At 44.4% G+C, this 22,449-nt stretch overlaps 1 protein-coding gene across 6 annotated transcripts in view; it reads left to right on the top strand.

Annotated features, from left to right (window-relative positions):
- LOC126281896 (ankyrin repeat and death domain-containing protein 1A-like) overlaps positions 1-22,449 on the top strand; it is a 713,288-nt gene that overhangs the window by 327,329 nt on the left and 363,510 nt on the right. For all 6 annotated transcript variants that reach the window (XM_049981216.1, XM_049981218.1, XM_049981214.1 and 3 more), the window contains exon 3: positions 22,087-22,190. In XM_049981216.1, coding sequence (XP_049837173.1) covers positions 22,087-22,190 — 104 coding nt within the window. The remainder of the gene's footprint in view (positions 1-22,086; positions 22,191-22,449) is intronic.

Raw genomic sequence — 22,449 nt, 5'->3', positions numbered from 1 at the left:
TTTACGTTACCGCTGTTGGTGAATGACGTTTCGTCGCTAGATAGAACGCGTGCAAAAAAATCTGTCATCGTCCCGTAATTTCCCTTGTGCCCAGTGGCAGAACTGTACACGACGTTCAAAGTCGTCGCCATGCAATTCCTGGTTCACAGAAATATGGTACGGGTGCAATCGATGTTGATGTAGCATTCTCAACACAGACGCTTTTGACATTCCAGATTCTAGCGCAATTTGTGTGTTACTGATGTGCGTATTAGCCGCGACAGCAGCTAAAAGACCTACTTGGGCATCATCATTTGTTGCAGGTCGTGGTTGACGTTTCACATATGACTGAACACTTCCTGTTTCCTTAAATAACGTAACTATCCGATGAACAGTCCGGACACTTGGATGATGTCATCCAAGATACCGAGCAGTATACATAGCACACGCCAGATGGGCATTTTGATAACAATAGCCATACGTCAACACGATATCGACCTTTTCCGCAATTGGTAAACGGTCCATTTTAACACGGGTAATATATAACGAAGCAAATACCGTCCGCACTGGCGGAATGTTACGTGCAACTACGTACTTATACTTTTGTGACTAGAATGAGATTTTCACTCTGCAGCGGAGTGTGCGCTGATATGTAACTTCCAGGCAGATTAAAACTGTGTGTCGGACCGAGACTCGAACTCGGGACCGTTTGTGGCTTTTACCGCGCCATCTACCACAAAGCTGAAAATGTGGTCAAACTAAAACATTCATATTTCTTTACGTGCTACACGAATAAGTAATAAAAAATGGGAGTTCCTGTTTAAAAAAGCGCAGTTGATATCCTTTTGACCTATGGCAGCATCATCTAGCGGGACAACCATAGCGCCATGTGGTTTCTTCCTTCACGCTAGACGATTTTCGTTCATCGGAGTTTTTTCGTTTGACTCTTATTTCGTGAGATATTTGGCCCGGTACTATCAATGGACCAGCCTGTATATGCAGCTCAAGTTTTGTAGAAATTGATGTACACATAACTGTTTGTTCTTCTGTATCACACGTTTCTGATGATGGTTATAAACCAGAGAAACTACACTACTGGTCATTAAAATTGCTGCACCAAGAAGAAATGCAGATAAGAAACGGGTACTCATTGAACAAATATATTATACTAGAACTGACATATGATTACATTTTTACGCAGTTTTGGTGCATAGATCCTATGAAATCGGTACCCAGAACAACCACCTCTGGCCGTATAACGGCCTCGATACGCCTGGACATTGAGTCAAACAGGGCTTGGATGACGTGTACAGGTACAGCTGCCCATGCAGGTTCAACACGATACCACAGTTCATCAAGAGTATTGACTGGCGTATTGTGACAAGTCAGTTGCTCGCCCACTATTGACCAGACGTTTTCAATTGGTGAGAGGTCTGGAGAATGTGCTGGCCAGGGCAGCAGTCGAACATTTTCTGAATCCAAAAAGGCCCATACAGGACCTGCAACATGCGGTCGTGCATTGTCCTGCTGAAATGTAGGGTTTCACAGGGATCGAATGAAGGGTAGAGCCACGGGTCGTAACACATCTTAAATGTTACGTCCACTGTTCAAAGTCCCGTCAATGCGAACAAGAGCTGACCACGACGTGTAACCAATGGCACCCCATACCATCACTCCGTGTGATACGCCAGTATGGCGATGACGTATACACGCTTCCAATGTGCGTTCACCGCGATGTCACCAAACACGGATGCGACCATCATGATGCTGTAAATAGAACCTGAATTCATCCGAAAAAATGATGTTTTGCCATTCGTGCACCCAGGTTCGTTGTTGAGTACACCATCGCAGGCGCTCCTGTCTCTGACGCAGCATCAAGGGTAAACGCAGCCATGGTCTCCGAGCTGATAGTCCATGCTGCTGCAAACGTCGTCGAACCGTTCGTGCAGATGGTTGTCGTCTTGAAAACGTCCCCATCTGTTGACTCAGGGATCGAGACGTGGCTGCACGATACGTTACAGCCATGTAGATACGATGCCTGTCATCTCGACTGCTAGTTATACGAGGCCGTTGGGATCTAGCACGGCGTTCCGAATAACCCTCTTGAACCCACCGTTTCCATATTCTGATAACAGCCATTGGAATCTTGTCCATCATGAGCAGCAATGTCGCGATACGATAAACCGCAATCGCGACAGGTACAATCCGACCTTTATCAAAGTCGTAAACGGGAGGATACGCATTCTTCTCCTTACACGAGGCATCACAACAACAACGTTTCACCAGGCAACGCCAGTCAACTACTGTTTGTGTATGAGAAAACGATTGGAGACTTCCTCATGTCAGCACGTTGTAGGTGTCACCACCGGCGCCAACCTTGTGTGTATGCTCTGAAAAGCTAATCATTTGCATATCACATCATCTTCTTCCTGTCAACACTAACCACCTACCAACCATCTTCTTCCTGTCGGTCAAATTTCGCGTCTGTAGCACGTCATCTTCGTGGTGTAGGTATTTTAAATGGCCAGTAGTGTATATTTTAGCTGTTACCCGCCGGTAGCCAAGCATATAGGTAAAATGAAATGAAATGTGCGTATGGCTTTATTTTTCGGGAGATCCTGGTCGCGATGTTCTGGATCTTCTTGCAGGTCTTTTTATTTGACACCACTTCGGCGACTTGCACGTCGATGATGATAAAACGATGATCAGCACAACACACACGTCCGGTCGCGATCGGAGAAAAAACCGACCCGTTCTGGAATCGAACCAGGGCTTCTCTAAAATTAACCACATGACCACGATCTGTTTTCGCAAACACCAGTGCAACTTAGAAGCTATAAGGAACCCATATGCTCAGCGGCTAAAATGCGAAGCGCATGTGGTTGTTATTTGTATGGAAGTAGTGATTAAACACGGAGTAAATTGTATAAGCGTTGAATTTATTATGTTGAATCGTATTATGTAGAATATATCAAACAATAAACGCATTTTCACATACATGATAAAGTTCTACATTCAAAGAGCAGATAGTTTTTTTAAAGAGTAATTATTGTCCCATATCTCGCACTTCGCAATATATTCTTCAAATCAATGAATATGTTGTACTACACACTTTCTAAAGTAGCCTATGTCGTTCCTCTGCGTTGAAGCTATCGTCAAACCAGGTTTCATCAAAGTCGGTTCAGCTCTTTTTTAAATATATTTTTCTTTAATTTTTAAACAATTCTTTATTCGTAACAGTGTTACTTATACAATGATAAGGCACTGATACAATGATAAGCCACTACCTAACTTTTATTGGTTCCTACAGTTACAATATTATTCAAAGTTTAGCTAATGTCTAGTAGTGTTCTTACGGTTGATTCCAACGGGCAAGCTACATTTACTGTACTATTGACTCTACTGAAAGCTATAAATTGACCATTTTTACTGTCTATACTACCTGCAGCGTTACAGATGTGACAGAAAACTACGAAACTACTATTCTGGCCGTGTCCGCCAAACTAACCCCAGTGTCCCTGTAAACTTAACTTTCGCTGTAGGATACCAGCTAGTGCTTTCAAATGACTATTCCTACTGTAACTAATCTGTTTCTACAACTGAAAAGACTGGTGCAGTATCCTTCTCACTTGTAAACGCCCCTCTCTCCTAGTCCGTGACGTGGCGGATTCTGACAGTAACGGCGATCGTCCAGGGCTGCGGTACAGGGCAAGTGCGCGGGTGCTTTACTTTCCATTTTCTGCTGTTCATTGTTATATCTTGTCCCCCTTCTTAAAGCGGTGTACCGTAGGTCTCTAGAAGAGCGTAGCGTACCAAAGGATTGGAAAAGAGCACAGGTCATCCTCGTTTTCAAGAAGGGACATCGAAGAGCAGAACTATAGACCTATAGTCGATCAGTTGTAGCATTTTGGAACACTTATTATGTTGTAGTATAAAGACTTTTCTGGCGACTAGAAGTAGGAATCAGCATGAGTTTCGAAAAAGAAGTTCGTGTGAAATCCAGCTCACGCTATTCGTCCACGAGACTCAGAGGGCAATAGACACGGGTTCCCAGGTAGATGCCGCGTTTCTTAACTTCCGCAAGGTGTCGATACAGTTCCCCACAGTCGTTTAATGAACAATGTAAGAGCATATGGACTATCAGACCAATTGTGTGATTGGATTGTAGAGTTCCTAGATAACAGAATGCAGAATGTCATTCTCAATGGAGAGAACTCTTCCGAAGTAAGAGTGATTTCAGGTGTGCCGCAGGGGAGAGTCGTAAGACCATTGCTATTCACAATATACATAAATTACCTTGTGGATAACATCGGAAGTTCACTGAGGCTTTTTGCGGATTATGCTGTAGTATATCGAGAGGTTGTAACAATGGAAAATTGTACTGAAATGCAGGAGGATCTGCTACGAATTTACGCATGGTGCAGGGAATGGCAATTGAATCTCAATGTAGACATGTGTAATGTGCTACGAAAGCATAGAAAGAAAAATCCTTTATCATGTATCTACAATACACCAGGTCAGCAACCGCAAGCAGTTATTATCTGGGAGTAGGCTTTAGGAGTGATTTAAAATGGAATGAGCATAAAGTTGATCGTCGGTAAAGCAGATGCCAATTGAGATTCATTGGAAGAATCCTAAGGAAGTGCAATCCGAAAACAAAGGAAGTAGGTTACAGTCCACTTGTTCGCCCACTGCTTGAATACTGCTGAGCAGTGTGGGATCCTTACCAGATAGGGTTAATAGAAGAGATAGAGAAGGTCCAAAGTAGAGCAGCGCGCTTCGTTACGGGATCATTTAGTAATCGCGAAAGCGTTACGGATATGATAGATAACTCCAGTGGAAGACTTTGCAGGAGAGTCGCTCAGTAGCTCGGCACGGGCTTTTGTTGAAGTTTCGAGAACATACATTCACCGAGGAGTCAAGCAGTATATTGCTCTCTCCTACGTATATATCGCGAAGAGACCATGAGGATAAAATCAGAGAGATTAGAGCCCACACAGAGGCATACGGACAGTCTTTCTTCCCACGAACAATATGAGACTGGAATAGAAGGTAGAACCGATAGAGGTACTCAAAGTACCCTCCGCCACACACGGTCAGGCAGGTGGCTTTGCGGAGTATGGATGTAGATGTAGATCTCAAGTAACTCTTCACAGTCCTAGCTGATACCCCGTTGGACAGGCTTCCAAGATTTTCGGAGGTCTTTTGATGTCTGATCAGGTCAAAGGTGTCATGGTTCATTAATTGACGCCTCGGATTAGCTGCCACGTCGTCGGGTACGGGGCACTCATAGACCATATGATACGAACTGGCCTCCAAGTCTCCATAGTCACACCAGGGCGCAGCCGCTTCCCAAACCGGCACAGATGGGTGGGGTAGGGCCAATGTTCCGTGAAAAAGTGCAACACACATCCATTGTGTTGGAAGTACTTAAGCTACATCCGATCCATAATGTTTGGAAATAATTGATATACACGCTTCCAATGTGCGTTCATCGCGATGTCGCCAAACACGGATGCGACCATCATGATGCTGTAAATAGAACCTGAATTCATCCGAAAAAATGATGTTTTGCCATTCGTGCACCCAGGTTCGTTGTTGAGTACAACATCGCAGGCGCTCCTGTCTCTGACGCAGCGTCAAGGGTAACCGCAGGCATGGTCTCCGAGCTGATGGTCCATGCTGCTGCAAACGTCGTCGAACCGTTCGTGCAGATGGTTGTCGTCTTGCAAACGTTCCCATCTGTTGACTCAGGGATCGAGACGTGGCTGCACGATACGTTACAGCCATGTAGATACGATGTCTGTCATCTCGACTGCTAGTTATACTAGGCCCTTGGGATCCAGCACGGCGTTCCGAATAACCCTCTTGAACCCACCGTTTCCATCTTCTTATAACAGCCATTGGAATCTCGTCCAACATGAGCAGCAATGTCGCGATACGATAAACCTCAATCGCGACAGGCTACAATCCGACCTTTATCAAAGTCGTAAACGTGAGGATACGCATTCTTCTCCTTACACGAGGCATCACAACAACAACGTTTCACCAGGCAACGCCAGTCAACTACTGTTTGTGTATGAGAAAACGATTGTAGACTTTCCTCATGTCAGCACGTTGTAGGTGTCACCACCGGCGCCAACCTTGTGTGTATGCTCTGAAAAGCTATTCATTTGCATATCACATCATCTTCTTCCTGTCTTGTCTGTCTCCCAGGTCTCATGCCACAGGTCGTCCACTCGCCTTCTAACCGCAATTTTGTTTCCTACTTGAACCCCCCAAAATTTCTGCTGCCTTTTGAATTCTGCCCCTCTACATCCAGTACCAAGCTGCTTGGTCTCGCACTATGATGTCGAGTGGGTAAAGATACTATGAACGCTAGCAAGGACTCTCCCGGACTTGTCCTGCACGCCCAGTTGAACATAATAGCGTGTTCCGTTGCGCTGTTCGCCCAGTCATGCCAAACATGACCTTCGTGATCCTTTGACTGAAACTCACGATGTAAGTGAGAGTACTATTGTAATATAGTTTAATTAGATTCGTCGGGAGATGTAATCTCTTATGTACGATTCCGATGAGATAATTAAGTACTTCTAGCGATCTCTGTGTCACAGTCTCGATGTGTGTGGTGAAGTTCATCATCGAGGAGCCCCAGGTATCGTGTCTCACGACCCCGAAGAATTGGTGAGCCATTGATTACTACTGTTGCATTTCTGATTAAGTGTCCGTTTAGTAACAGATAGATTTATATGTTTAGGGCAATCTCAATTTTGGATTTTCGGCACCAATCTGATAATAAAGACACTGCCAGCTCTATCTTAGGTCCTCGCGGATGCGGTCGCTAACCAACAGGAGTACGTCGTCTGCGTAGGCTATCACATGTAGCACTTCGTCTCTACGTTGTAGACTGTCGAACAATGGCTCCATATTAATCTCACAAAAGAGTGGTCTCAGGACAGAGCCCTGCTGACATCGTTATCCTTTTACTAATACACCTGCTAGGGAACGATACCCAAACCTCGTTTCCCTCACAATAGCTCCTCAGACAATCGTATAGTGGCTCTGGTAACACTTTCTCTCGCAAGCAGGAGAAGAGTCAAGCCCACCACAGGTTGTCAAAGGCGCCACTGACGTCGTCCATGAAGGCGATTGCCTCGCAATATTATGCGAATATGGTTGCATTATCCGTCGGAGGATGGCTTTCACGTTTTGTACCAGTGACGTACGTCGGCCCCACATTATGCCACCCCAAACAGCAGGGAACCTCCAAATAACTGCACTCGCTGTTCTGAGTGTCTAAGGCGTTCACACTGACCCGGTTGGCTCCAAACACGTCTCCGACGATTGTCTGGTTGAAGGCAAATGCGACACTTATCGGTGAAGAGAAGGCGATGCCAATCCCGAGCGGTTAATTCGGCATGTTTCTGGGCCCATCTGTACGGCGCTGCATGGTGCCGTAGTTGTAAACATAGACCCCTCCATGCGAGTGAAGTTGCGCATCGTCCAGTCTATTGCACACAGTTTGGGTCGTAACACGATGTCCTGTGGCTGCACAAAAAGCATTATTCAACATGGTGGCGTCGCTGTCACGGTTACTCCGAGCCATAATCCATAGGTAGTGGTCGTCCACTGTAGTAGTAGCCCTTGGGCGACCTGAGCGAGACAAGTTATCGACACTCTCTGTATCTCCTCCATGTCCGAATAACATCGCTTTGGTTCACTCCGAGACGCCAGGACACTTTCCTTGTTGAGAGTTCTTCCTGGCACAAAGTAACAATGCAGACGCGAACGGACCACAGTATTGGCCGTCTAGGCATGGTTTAACTACAGGGGAATGACTGGAACTGATCGGCTATCGAACCCCCTCCGTGTAGTAGGCGCTGCTCATGTATGGTTGTTACGTGTTCTGGCTCGTTTAGTGACGTCTCTGAACAGTCAAAAGGGACTGTGTCTGTGATATAACACCCACAGTCAGGAGTTCTGGGAACTGGGGTCATGCCTGAAGGCCTTTTTGTATTAGTGTGGATTATATTGTAATGGGCCCCGTCACGGTCTGGCGGCACCACTCGTTGTTCAGTGACTATTTACCTGATTTTAAAGTTTAAAACACTTTCAAATATGATAAAAATATTTACTCGTTGTTATATGACAATTTTGGAACAAGCTTTTACAATAGTAAAACCTTACTTCTTCCGGGCAATATTTTTAACTTCAGAAAAAAGATTACAGCTCACTTATGTGTGTAAATCGTATCATTTCTAAATAGAATAAAAAATACATGAAACTTCCATAACAGGACTGGATACCGACGAATTTGCAAACAGTGTTACAAGGTACAACATACTTCCCTATCTCTTCATTGCTCATCGAGAAACCATAATGTTTCAAAACTAATTTGCACATTAAGAGTCCATATTCACTGCCACATGTGAAAGGTAGTAAACAGCAGTGATTCGTAGCTTCCTATATAAAAAAAATCCTAAAATTAGTTCAGAAAATTGTTTCGTTTAGCAAAAGCTATCCAAATTATACTTATTTTCTGTGTATTTCCCTTATCATCCGCCCAGCCGTCGTTAGCAGAATTCATAAATACAAATCTAAGCAACTGGTTCCAATTTTCATTGTTATTAATTGCAGTCCTTATTTAGATTTGTTTATTACACATTGTTTTAATTGATTTACAAAACATTTTCAAATAAGCTGTCAAACTGCTACATGTTGGTCTTCATCAAAAATTATACTTACGTGTGTCGTGTGATTCACGAACACCCAGAAATCCGGTCTAAAACATATTCCTTTAGGTTTGCCCTACTTTTGCATTTAAGTCTCGTATTGCTATCCTGTAGTGAGATTTTCCGTCATTTACTAGTTTTTGCAACACTTCGAAGAAGAAAGCATGTTGGTGAGGAGTTTCAGTTATTTCTGTGTAATATTATTTGTTTATTTACAATACAAGTCGTGGTATTCTGTCTGAGATTTCTTCAGTGTTTAATTGTGTTGTTTACAATAGAACTTACATATCTACTTCCTCCCTGCTTTAAAGAAACTGAACGAAAGTATGGAAACACAAAAAACATGATGCATTACCAGGCCTAACACCACGTGGGAAACCCATTTTTCAAGGAAACTTATACCATTTTTCCCACAAAATAGTGACAGTACATCTTCGAAGCAGATCACCAGGCCTTAATGACACTGAGTTCTGGTGATTTGGTCTCCAGTGGAGAAGCGACAATTCATTCTCGTGCTCAAAAAACCAGTATTGGGCTATTCGAGCTATGTGAATAGTTGTCTTGTCATCTTGGGGAACACAACAGTAGCTCTGGGGAACAAAAGTTGTAGCATGGCATGGATCTGATCAGCCAAAATGGTCACATGATGCAAGGCGACGTTGCACAGTAACCATGGGACTTGTGGAATATCGTGATAAGGCTGTCCACAAAAAGGACCAGACCTCCATTACGTTTCACTCTTGGTACGTAAATTTTGGCCAGAGCTGGAAACTGTGAAACAAGACTCATTCGAGAATGAAATTTTCCCTCTGCAGCAGAGGGTGCACTGATACGAAACTTCCCGGCAGTTTACAACTGTGTGCCGGACGGAGACTCGAACTCGGGGCCTTCATCTTTCGTGGGCCAGTGCTCTACCGACTGAGCCGCCTAAGCACGACTCACGACGCGTCCTCACATCTTCAGTCCCGCCTGTGCCACGTCTCCTAGCTTCCAAACTTCACAGAAGCTATCCTGCGAAACTTGCAGATCTAGCACTCCTGGACGAGAGGATATTTCGCAGATATGGGTTAGCCATAGCCTGGGGAAAGTTTCCAGAATGACATTTTCAGTCCGCAGCGGAGTGTGGGCTGATGTGAAACTACCTGGCAGAGTAAAACTGTGTGCCGGGCCGAGACTCGAACTCGGGGCACTTGCCTTTCGTGCATTCGACCAAATGATTTCCTTCCATTTCCCCACAGCCCAGGTTTCATGGCTTCGGTACCTTATAGAGAAATTTGCATCATTATCAGTGGTGTTGCTATTCTAGCTCGTCCTGCAGTTCCATGTTTATGGAGCCCCCTCCGAATTGTTTTGGTGCCGACAAGATTCGCGAGAGCGAGATTCAGTCCTGCAGTGATCTTTGCAGCCGTCGTCGTCTTATTTTTTGTCTCAATGCTGTTCAGTGACCGTTTGTCAAGGCCACTCAACACACATATCGTCCGCGTTCTGATTTAGGGGATGATATTTTTCCGCTTTCCCTCTAAGAGTAATAAATACACGATACGGTGCCTCTTGTAACATTAAACACTCCGTCTCTCTTGGTTTCTGTAGCTCCCACAAATTTCCCAAGTTCGAATTCACTTAGGTCAGAATAATTAACTGATCTGCAAAGATCTTTCTTCTCACGACGGGTGACACTTGCAATGTATTTAGTTCTTGGCCAATTACAACAGCGCACTTTCATTTACGTTCATGTACGCATTTCTCGCTGTTTTCCATATTTTTGTCGAACCCCTCTATTTCTCTGCCATAAATGTTTCGTCTTGACGTTAGTTCCATTTCGTTCTGTAGTATAGGTACAACGTAACTGGCGCTTTTGCAAATGAAGCTGTGGAGCCTAAGCACTTAAGCGCCATAAATCCATTCAGCACATCCTGTAATTTATCTTCACTTTCACTGAGAACTGCAATGTCATCAGCGAATCTCACCATTGATATCATTCACTCTGAATTTTGATTCCAGTCTTGAATCTTTCTTACATTTCCCTATTGCTTCTTCGATTAGTAGGCTCAACAGTAGGTTCGAGAGACTGAATTTCTGCTATATCCTTTTTGATCAGAGCACTTGTTTATCTTCCATTCTTACTGTTCTACCTTGCTTCTTGTGTATTTTTCTCAGAATTTTGATCATCTAGCACCGCCTTACATTGTAGAACGCTTTTTCCAAGTCGACAGATACAATGAGCGTGTCTGGATTTTTGTTTAGTCTTGCTTCCATTATCAACCGCAAAAGTCAGAACAATCTCTCTGGTATCTTCCCCTTTCCTAAAGCCATACTGATCGTCATATAGCAGGTCTTCAATTTTCTTTTCCATTCTTTTGTACACTCCTGGAAATGGAAAAAAAGAACACATTGACACCGGTGTGTCAGACCCACCACACTTGCTCCGGACACTGCGAGAGGGCTGTACAAGCAATGATCACACGCACGGCACACCGGACACACCAGGAACCGCGGTGTTGGTCGTCGAGTGGCGCTAGCTGCGCAGCATTTGTGCACCGCCGCCGTCAGTGTCAGCCAGTAAGCCGTGGCATACGGATCTCCATCGCAGTCTTTAACACTGGTAGCATGCCGCGACAGCGTGGACGTGAACCGTATGTGCAGTTGACGGACTTTGAGCGAGGGCGTATAGTGGGCATGCGGGAGGCCAGGTGGACGTACCGCCGAATTGCTCAACACGTGGGGCGTGAGGTCTCCACAGTACATCGATGTTGTCGCCAGTGGTCGGCGGAAGGTGCACGTGCCCGTCGACCCGGGACCGGACCGCAGCGACGCACTGATGCACGCCAAGACCGTAGGATCCTACGCAGTGCCGTAGGGGACCGCACCGCCACTTCCAAGCAAATTAGGGACACTGTTGCTCCTGGGGTACCGGCGAGGACCATTCGCAACCATCTCCACGAAGCTGGGCTACGGTCCCGCACACCGTTAGGCCGTCTTCCACTCACGACCCAACATCGTGCAGCCCGCCTCCAGTGGTGTCGCGACAGGCGTGAATGGAGGGACGAATGGAGACGTGTCGTCTTCAGCGATGAGAGTCGCTTCTGCCTTGGTGCCAATGATGGTCGTATGCGTGTTTGACGCCGTGCAGGTGAGCGCCACAATCAGGACTGCATACGACCGAGGCACACAGGGCCAACACCCTGCATCATGATGTGGCGAGCGATCTCCTACACTGGCTGTACACCTCTGATGATCGTCGACGGGACACTGAATAGTGCACGGTACATCCAAACCGTCATCGAACCCATCGTTCTACCATTCCTAGACCGGCAAGGGAACTTGCTGTTCCAACAGGACAATGCACGTCCGCATATATCCCGTGCCACCCAACGTGCTCTAGAAGGTGTAAGTCAACTACCCTGGCCAGCAAGATCTCCGGATCTGTCCCCCATTGAGCATGTTTGGGATTGGATGAAGCGTCGACTCATCCAGCATCTCTACGATCGTCTCCATGGGAGAATAGCAGCCTGCATTGCTGCGAAAGGTGGATATACACTGTGCTAGTGCCGACATTGTGCATGCTCTATTGCCTGTGTCTATGTGCCTGTGGTTCTGTCAGTGTGATCATGTGATGTATCTGACCCCAGGAATGTGTCAATAAAGTTTCCCCTTCCTGGGACAAGGAATTCACGGTGTTCTTATTTCAATTTCCAGGAGTGTATAATTCTTGTCAGCAACTTGGCTGCATGAGCTGTTAAGCTGATTGTACGATAATTACCGCACTTTCCGCCTTCTACATTCTTCAGGAATATGTGGATGATGTTTCTCCGGAAGTCATATGGTACAGCAACGTGAATAATCGTTTAGTTACCACCTCCCCCAGTGATTTTACAAATACCAATGGAATGTTATCTATCCCTTCTGTCTTATTTGATCTTAAGTCATCCAAAGCTATTTTATGTGCCGATTTTAATACTGGACCCCTATTCCTTCCTTGTAGGTTCTCGTTTCTTCTATCACGTCATCAGACAATTCTTCCCTCTCGTAGAGGCCTTCAATGTACTCTTTCCACTCTTCCGCTCTCTCCTCTGTATTCAACAGTGGAATTTCCATACCCTCTTAATGTTACCACCCTTGATTTAAATTTCACCGAAGGGTGTTTTGGTTTTTATGTATGTCGAGTCCGTCCTTCCCACAATCATTTCTTTCTCAGTATCTTCACATTTTTCATGCAGCCATTTTGCCTTATTTTCCTGCACTTCCTATTTATTACATTCCTAAGTTACTTGTATTTCTGTATTCCTGAAGTTCCCTGAACTTTTTTCTATCTCCTTCATTCGTCGATCAGCTGAAGTATTTAATGTGTTATCACTGGTTTAATCGAACCTACGGTTTTCTTCCCAACGTCTGTGATTGCCATTTTTTGAGATGTCCTTCCTCTTCAACTGAAAGGCCTACCGAGCTATTCATTAATGCAGTATCTATAGCTTAAGATAACTGCAAGCGTGTCTCGTCGTTCCTTAGTAGATCCGTATCCCTTCTTCCTTGCGCATTGGTTCTTCCTCAGCAGCCTCTTAAACTTCGGCCTACTCTTTATATTACTAAAAGTCTATATCTGCTCCTAAAAATGTCCTATAACCCAACATCTGATTTCGGAATCTCTGCCTGACTACGATGCAATATAACTGAAATGTTACCATTCCCCCCGACCTTTTCGAAGTATACCTCCTTTCTTGTGATTCTGGAACAGATTCTTCGCTGTTATTGACTGATATTTTACGCGGAACTCAATTAGTCTTTCTCCTCTCTGGTTTCTGCTACCAAGACCACATTGCCATTAACCCTTCCTTCTCCTCTGTTCCGTTCCATTTCAATTCACTGGCCTCCACTATATGAAGACTGATCCTTACTATTTCGCAGATTTTCTAGCTTCCCGACTCCTGATACTCCGCGTCAAGCTCTTAGAACGTTACCCTTTCCTTGGTTATTCAATCTTTTTTTCATGGTCACCTACCCCTTGGCAGTCTTCTGCCGGAGATCTGAGTAGGGGACTATTCCGGAATCTTTTGCCAATGGATCCTTTTTCGATTACAGGCAATATGTTATGTGGATACACGTGCTGTGTCTTTAATGCAGTGGTTTCTAATGCCTTTACATCCTCATGACATTGTTTATTGCTATTTCTTCCGCCTTTTAGGTGCAGCTTCCTACCCAAAGGGGAATACAGCTCTTTGAACCTCAGTCCACCTGCTCCCATATTTGACAAGGACTCTGGCAGAATGAGGAAATCATACCGGAAATCATTGGCCGCCATTGATAATGAGTCTTACTCGGAATTTATGCTGTGGCGAGGTTCGAATCAGGGACCTGATTACTATTCAAAGTCGCTGCCTCTAAACCTGAAATTCACGAGGAAGTAAAACTGTACTCGAGCAGTTCCAATCTGTCTCTCAACAATGCAACGACGTCTCCGTGAAAACGGTTTAAAGGGAGAATAGTCGGAAAAAAAACTATTACTACGCTAACAAAGTAAAGTGAAACGATTGCAGTGGGCACAACAGCGTAAAAACTGGAGCGTGCAGCACTGGTCCAAAGTGTTACTCATGGACGAATTTAAGTTTGACGTATTTGGAAGCCATCGTTGAATGTTTGTTAGTGGAGAACGTGTGGAGAATCAGTATGTGATACCAACGGTGAAGCATGGGTGGGAGGGGGAGGGATGGGTGGGGGTCGGTCATGCTTTGGGTTTTTCTTGCGAGTGGTGAAGTCTGTGATATAGTAAGAATTAATGGAATATTAAAGAAAGAAGGATATCACATGACCCCGACCAACTGTACAGTCCCATCTTGAAGAGATTTATTAGTACGGGTTTGTTCCACAGCAGGGCAACCACCCTAAACGTGCTTCCAAATTGTGCAGACGGCATGACAACTGGTACGTGGATCCCTATTTGTACCATACTCACCCACCATATAAGAGGAAGCGGGATGGAAGGTTGGTACTCACAATTTATAATTAAGGTAATTTATTGACATTACGCCTTTTAAGGCATTTGAGGATTACAAATTGTGGACAAGTCAGTAGCTTAAGGTGTGCAAATACATTTAGAAACCCAACGTACTTAGTACTCAAATGAACAGTCCGTTAAGACAAAGTTATAAAAACTTAATGTGTCAGGCATTTATAGAAACCCTAAGCATAGCAATTATCAATTACTTCACATAGCCACTTCTTCAAACTCCTTAAAACCAGTTATTACATTAAGATGGCCATACTTAACAATATTCATTAAAATACCTTTATAAACTTACTGTTTCAATCAGTTAAAGAAGCACTTATTAAAAGGTCAATCACAAACTTAACGCTGCCGGGCACTAATACCCGTCCCTTTATTTTCCCTTATTAAGAAAACAGAGATACTGACAAACTTCAGAAATTCAAACTTCCATATAGGATTTCCACCTGGCGCCTCAGTTGGACCAGCGTTCGTGCTGGACGTGCAGACCGCGTGAGACGACGCTTCATCCAGTCCCAAACATGCTCAATGGGGGACAGATCCGGAGATCTTGCTGGCCAGGGTAGTTGACTTACACCTTCTAGAGCACGTTGGGTGGCACGGGATACATGCGGACGTGCATTGTCCTGTTGGAACAGCAAGTTTCCTTGCCGGTCTAGGAATGGTAGAACGATGGGTTCGATGACAGTTTGGATGTACCGTGCACTATTCAGTGTCCCCTCGACGATCACCAGAGGTGTACGGCCAGTGTAGGAGATCGCTCCCCACACCATGATGCCGGGTGTTGGCCCTGTGTGCCTCGGTCGTATGCAGTCCTGATTGTGGCGCTCACCTGCACGGCGCCAAACACGCATACGACCATCATTGGCACCAAGGCAGAAGCGACTCTCATCGCTGAAGACGACACGTCTCCATTCGTCCCTCCATTCACGCCTGTCGCGACACCACTGGAGGCGGGCTGCACGATGTTGGGGCGTGAGCGGAAGACGGCCTAACGGTGTGCGGGACCGTAGCCCAGCTTCATGGAGACGGTTGCGAATGGTCCTTGCCGATACCCCAGGAGCAACAGTGTCCCTAATTTGCTGGGAAGTGGCGGTGCGGTCCCCTACGGCACTGCGTAGGATCCTACGTTCTTGGCGTGCATCCGTGCGTCGCTGCGGTCCGGTCCCAGGTCGACGGGCACGTGCACCTTCCGCCGAGCACTGGCGACAACATCGATGTACTGTGGAGACCTCACGCCCCACGTGTTGAGCAATTCGGCGGTACGTCCAACCGGCCTCCCGCATGCCCACTATACGCCTTCGCTCAAAGTCCGTCAACTGCACATACGGTTCACGTCCACGCTGTCGCGGCATGCTACCAGTGTTAAAGACTGCGATGGAGCTCCGTATGCCACAGCAAACTGGCTGACACTGACGGCGGCGGTGTACAAATGTACAAATGCTGCGCAGCTAGCGCCATTCGACGGCCAACACCGCGGTTCCTGGTGCGTCTGCTGTGCCCTGCGTGTGATCATTGCTTGTACAGCCCTCTCGCAGTGTCCGGAGCAAGTATGGTAGGTCTGACACACAGGTGTCAATGTGTTCTTTTTTCCATTTCCAGGAGTGTAGTTACCAATAAAGGGTAACTTAATGACACTTCAGCACTAATGCCAAGCTATGATCCAATTACATAACATGATAGAACCACTTACATAAAAAACTACAGCAGAAACACTGATCTTTAAAAATGAATGTTCACGTGCTCAGACGTGTTAATAAAGAGCTACTAGAAAGAGCTGCGCAAGGAACTCGTAAGTGCTATGCAATTTAAAGTTTAGCCAGTTGCCAGTCGCTAATATTTAAGGAAATAGGTTCGTATAAGAACAGGTTACTTACAGTATATATTTATACATCTACCAGCTTAACACTGCTTGGTGGAAGGAAGATAAATACTAAACGTTGGAAGGCTGTATGTGAACAACTCCAGGTAGTGACCAGGTTCTTAGACACTGCCAGGCCTTGAGCGCGGATGACATTCCACTCCCCGCCAAGGCGCTGGCACAATCAAAGGTTTTTGCGCGAATCACAAAGACAGTCCAATAACTCTGAAACATAGAAACACTCGGCAGAACCTTTGACTCGATGTATCTAAGGAACGTGTTACACTACTGACAAATTCACAACTTTGAACTTAAGCATTTTACGCATGGACAAGTGTATTAACAGAGTGCAGGCTTTGAAAACGCCAACATAAAATCATTTGATTACAAGAAACACAGAGCACTAGTAAAACTCCCGAGGAAGCTTTCAAATAACGGCCACCGCTTAAACTAGGCCAACTGAACTCTTCCACACCATCTTAAAGTTCGACTATGAAAGTCTCAACATAATAATAAAATTTAAATGCCTCTGAGTGCGTCGGTCAACAAAACACAGTTACGACCACTTACTTCATATCACGTACACAATACGAAGGAGCGCGTTCGACAGCTTCGCCGCTTCACTTCAAATTGTGTTCCCAGAGAAGTCACAGAACGTCTATCTCCAAGCTGCCCATGTCGCCAAAACTCCCGACCAGTTTCACACCACAACATATAAGGGTGATCACGCTCGTTCGGCAGCCGTTGACACTCGTCTCCCAGCGAATGTCACGAGATCTCGAGGGTTACCCGTCGGAGGCTAACAACCAAATTGCTTCGCCCGCCAACCCGGAAGATAAGTCACGCGAAAACCAAAGATAGCTTAGCTGAACCACAATCGATCTCAACGATACATGAACAAAATTACACTAGCGCCAACTCGCTACGGTTCACCAACAGATAAGAGAAATGTGGAGAACTGAAGAATATGAGTCGGCCAAGTCAGTCACCTGACTTAAACCCTCTTGATCTCTTATACGAAGTACTGGACAGATGGGTCAGAAAACTGAGGTCATCGAAAGTTAAAGATCTGTTGAATAATTTAGAGATGCGTTGGACTAGACAAAACCTTGTCTCCAGAATTCCAAAAATTTGTGCAGCTGTTTTGAGGTCAAAGGGTGAATACTTTGTAGACGTAAAAATCTAAACCATATATGTGTTTGTACACTGAAATTAAGTGTATAACTTTTCTTATGGGTGACCGAAAACTTTTGACCGGTAGTGTACCGGTACATATTCGTATTTCCTTGTTCTCAATCTGTTCACGGGAAATTCCTTGCCAGTGTAGCACTTCAAAATGGTTTAAATGGCTCTGAGCACTATGGGACTTACCATCTGACGTCATCAGTCCCCTAGAACGTAGAACTATTTAAACCTAACTAACCTAAGGACATCGCACACATCCATGCCCGAGGCAGGATTCGAACCTGCGACCGTAGCAGTCGCGCGGTTCCGGACTGCAGCGCCTAGAACCGCTCCGCCACCGCGGCCGGCTGCAGCACTTCCACCGCAGATGTGCTGCCAAGACTCATAAGAAGCCTTCCAGAACCATGTATAAATAATGTCATCAACTTTTGTCGGCCGTTTCCTTATTCAACCATTACCTAGCAACAGAAAAAGCCAACACAACGCACTGGTGCGCGGATTCCATCACAGGTTCGAATCCTGCCTCGGGCATGGATGTTTGTGATGTCCTTAGGTTAGTTAGGGTTAAGTAGTTCTAAGTTCTAGCGGACTGATGACCTCAGATGTTAAGTCCCATAGTGCTCAGAGCCATTTGAATAATTTTTTTGATCCTGCATTCAGATGCACACGACAGAGCTACTTTAGTATAAGCTACAGAATACAGCCAAGCTATATTGTAGGCATCTATATCTGTACTGAATTTCACGTACATCAGTCGATAACAGAAAAAAATCATTTTCCTTACTAGAAAAGAGGAAGAGAAGTGTAAAATTTCAAGGTAGTTAAAATGTGCTCTCCAGGATTCCCCAGAAAGTCCCAAAATCTATGTATGCAACACAGTGACGTATGCAGTCTCAAAACCTACGAATTGTGTATTCCAGTTGTCGTGCTGCACAGCAATCAGATAAACTGAAGAGACGAGGGTTACGTTGGTACTCTCCTAGGCTGCAAGTAGTTGGTTCTACAGGTCGATTTAAGGCTGGTTTTCGGAGATTTCGCACTTTCATCTAGTCTTATATTGTCCCTGGGCTAAACTGTACCTAACCAACAGAAAGATGTGTCCCATTCCAAATACGTTATGTTTAATTTCGGTTCTGCAAGTCTACATCGTAAATACGAATCATGATACAACAAAGTAGAACGTGCAAAACATCGTTAATGTGAAGTATTATACACAAACAATTTGTTGTAGATCGCGTCATGTTTGAATAAACCAACTGAAAAGATTTTTCCTTGTTAAGGCGCTTCAAGAGGTATTCATCTGGCCTTTGTGTTGAAGTCCAACAGGATTTTCACAATCACTTGGACTTTCTTCTTCACATTTCTGGTTTTCAGTTGTGAGTTCAGCCTAACATTATTGAAGTGTGAGTAAATTATTTTTGAAAATAGTTGCTAACTTTATTTTGTAACGTAATGGATACCTTGGATTTAATTATCTTCTCTTCGTGTTTAGTCCTGAGTTTGGCATGCAGCAGTACCCCAAGGCCCTCTTCCGTCCTCCTTTCTCTTCATTGCTGCAGATGTAGTGCGTCCCACACCATTCATAATTTGATGCATGTACGATATCCCTGGTCGTTCTCGGCAAGTCCTTCCCTCAAACAGAGCTATAGTTTCAGTGGTGTTGTTGGATCTTAAAATGTGTCCTATGAGTCTGTGTCTTCCCGATTGGATGTGACTCAACAGAAATCAGTTTTCTTCTACACTGCTGACAGGTAATTCAGTCTCTCCTGCTGATGTTCATCACCCTCCGTAGCACGAAATCTCCAACGTTTTATCCGCCTTGTCTCATGTTTTGATATTATCCGAGTTTCACACTCCAAAAAAATGCTTTCATGATACACTTCATTATTCCGAGACTGGTGTTCTGGTCGGTGAATAAGTTATTTCTCAAATTAAATGCGATTTTGGCCTGCAATTGTCTACTCACAATTTCCTTCCAGCTTATATCATTCATGTGTTACTTCTAATTCTTCCAATGTCTCTTCTTGGAGGTTCACATTTTTCTTCAGTTCTGCATTCCATAACTTTAGTCTTTCACCTATCTATTCCCTTACAACAATGATTACAGAAAATGCTTTCCATTGTGCTGAGGATCATCTCTAGATCTTGTTTCGTCTCCGTGACCACAACAATATTATCTGCGTAATGCAAAATGTCTGTCTTTTATCCATTTATTTTGATCCCCGCATCAGCAGTTTCGCGAATTTGGTCTGTAGTTTCCAGGATGGAAGCATTGAATGAAAGAGGAGAGATCACACCCCTATCTCACGCCGTTTGTAAGTTTTGCTTCTTGTCCCTCATGAAAATTCCTAATCACAACCACTTTGTTCTTATAGGAGCTGAGTATCACATGAATGCCTTTGTGTTTTAGACCTGTTTTCTACAGCATTTCATACATCTCTTCCCAGATAACATCAGATGCTTTTCCCCAGTCTGTGAAGACAATATAAGCTCGTTTACGTTTTTAAATCTAATTATGTGAAGTTGTAATTTCAGACTGTAGAACCAAAAAGGTGACAAACATATATTAATATTATAAAAATATGTACTTTGGATATACTATTGAAATACGCTTACCGGTTAGATACCTATCAGAGTAATATAACTTGAAAATAATGTCAGATATGGTTCTTGGGACACGACACGTTTTCAAGCTCACCCAATTAATGAAAAAGAAAATGGTAATTTTTGAATCTTCCTGAAAAATTTCTGCCGGCACCGAAGGCCTGTTGTATTATTTAACAGGTAACGCTGGCAGTGGGCGAAAACTTTCAATACTGGCCCGAAGTCATCTGATTTCCACATATTCCTTCACTACGAGAAAAGAGCCAAGTTATATTGGGCCCATAGTACTTTCGCTACATCTCTGATAAATCTTACTGTATACGGTTTGAAGCTATTTAACCGCTCATCTACCTCCAATAACTCATATTCGGCGCGCACAGTTACGCTGATTAATATTCGTGAATAAATAGAAATTACAAACCTTTGGACTTCTGTGGTCCAGGTAACTACTGTACAACGATCAAGCTAGCGAGGCAAGGTGCAGGCACGAAACTTTGCGTATCCCATGGCCTAAAACCATTGCTTCAGTTCCCCCAGTACACTGGTCCAAACATTCTTTCACTCGCTAGTCAATACTGATATTGCAGGAGCTCCATATTGTCAAAATGGAATCAAATAACACCATGCGTGGTAAGCTATAGTAACCTACCAGGACCCTGCCTGTATGTCGAGAGATATAAACACAGCCAATCATGGCCCAGCAGTGCTCGCATCAGTTTTCGCCCATGTTTCAGTAATTCCAGTTCCCAATGATACCAGTTAGTATGTCGATTAGGTCCCATCATAGCCACTGGAACATATCCTAGTCAGCTAGTCGGTATCCTTGTATCGAAAACGTGATTAAGGTGTTCCCCTCTTACAAAAAATGTTGAAATGTGTGTGAAATCTTATGGGACTTAACTGCTAAGGTCATCAGTCCCTAAGCTTACACACTGCTTAACCTAAATGATCCGAAAGACAAACACACGGACACACCCATGCTCGAGTGAGGACTCAAACCTCCGCCGGGACTAGCCGCACAGTCCATGACTGCAGCGCCTTAGAACATATCTTCGATTCTCTAAATCAGCACTGGACTCTAACTGCACGATTCATTTATTAAGGACACACATGTTTACAGGAATAAATTCATAAATAATTTGCTGCATACCTTGCTGGATTAGCTCCCCTGGAAGAAAGCATTCGTCTTATAATTAGGTGACTTAGGATTGTATATCAATTGACGAAACACAAAAACTTTTTGACGAACCCTAGACTTTCGTGAACTGTTTCTCTAATAGCACGATGGTTGACAATCCCTCTTTTAGTTGAAAATTTTTGAAACTGGGTTCCACCTATACTTCCGCTTATGTGAACCATATGACTGAAACGAGATAATGAATCAAAAACTCGATTTTCCCAGTGTCCTATAAATGTGATGCGCTTTATCTGCGATCGAGTGTGAGTGATCATTCCATTTCACATTCCCGCAGTTGTACGTGCTAACAGAGTCCAGTTGTGAATCATTGAAATATTGCTATAGGATACTACGCTTTAGTTGATTCTGAAATTCAATGCCCCAGTGAATAAGTCTGGTACAGAAGGCTTTCTTCAGTTGCATATATTGTCTCTACCTAGTGAGATGGTACCTTTTATCTGAATGCAGTATTTTAACACGTACGACTGACTTAATGAACGGTACCTCGAGATAAGACATGCTCCAACACTGGTCGCCTTTTTGATTTCAGTGCTGAAGAACGAGCTGATGCTGCACGAGGCGGTGATCAAGAACGACGCTGAAGGAGTCCGCAAAGTACTCAAGGAGCCACTCGACGTCAACTCGAGGAACAACGTGAGTTTTGCGACCCTCATCTCATTACTTCCAAATCAACCTATATCGTACACCGCTTTTGCTCAAAATAGTGTGCAACGATAGTTACAAGAAAGAGCAAGATGTAATTGAAATTTTTTCATTACCGCTGAATTTAAAACAGTTTGTTATAGTAGAGTAATTTTAGTGCACATTTCATTATTTTTCCATGTAAATCTCCTGCCATTGAACAGCCAAATATACTGCTCAGAAAGTAAGGTAATAGTATGGATATTGAACC

This window comes from Schistocerca gregaria, chromosome 7 (assembly GCF_023897955.1).
Source record: "Schistocerca gregaria isolate iqSchGreg1 chromosome 7, iqSchGreg1.2, whole genome shotgun sequence".
Classification (NCBI taxonomy): Eukaryota; Metazoa; Arthropoda; class Insecta; order Orthoptera; family Acrididae; genus Schistocerca; species Schistocerca gregaria.
This window is presented reverse-complemented; position numbering and strand designations above follow the sequence as displayed.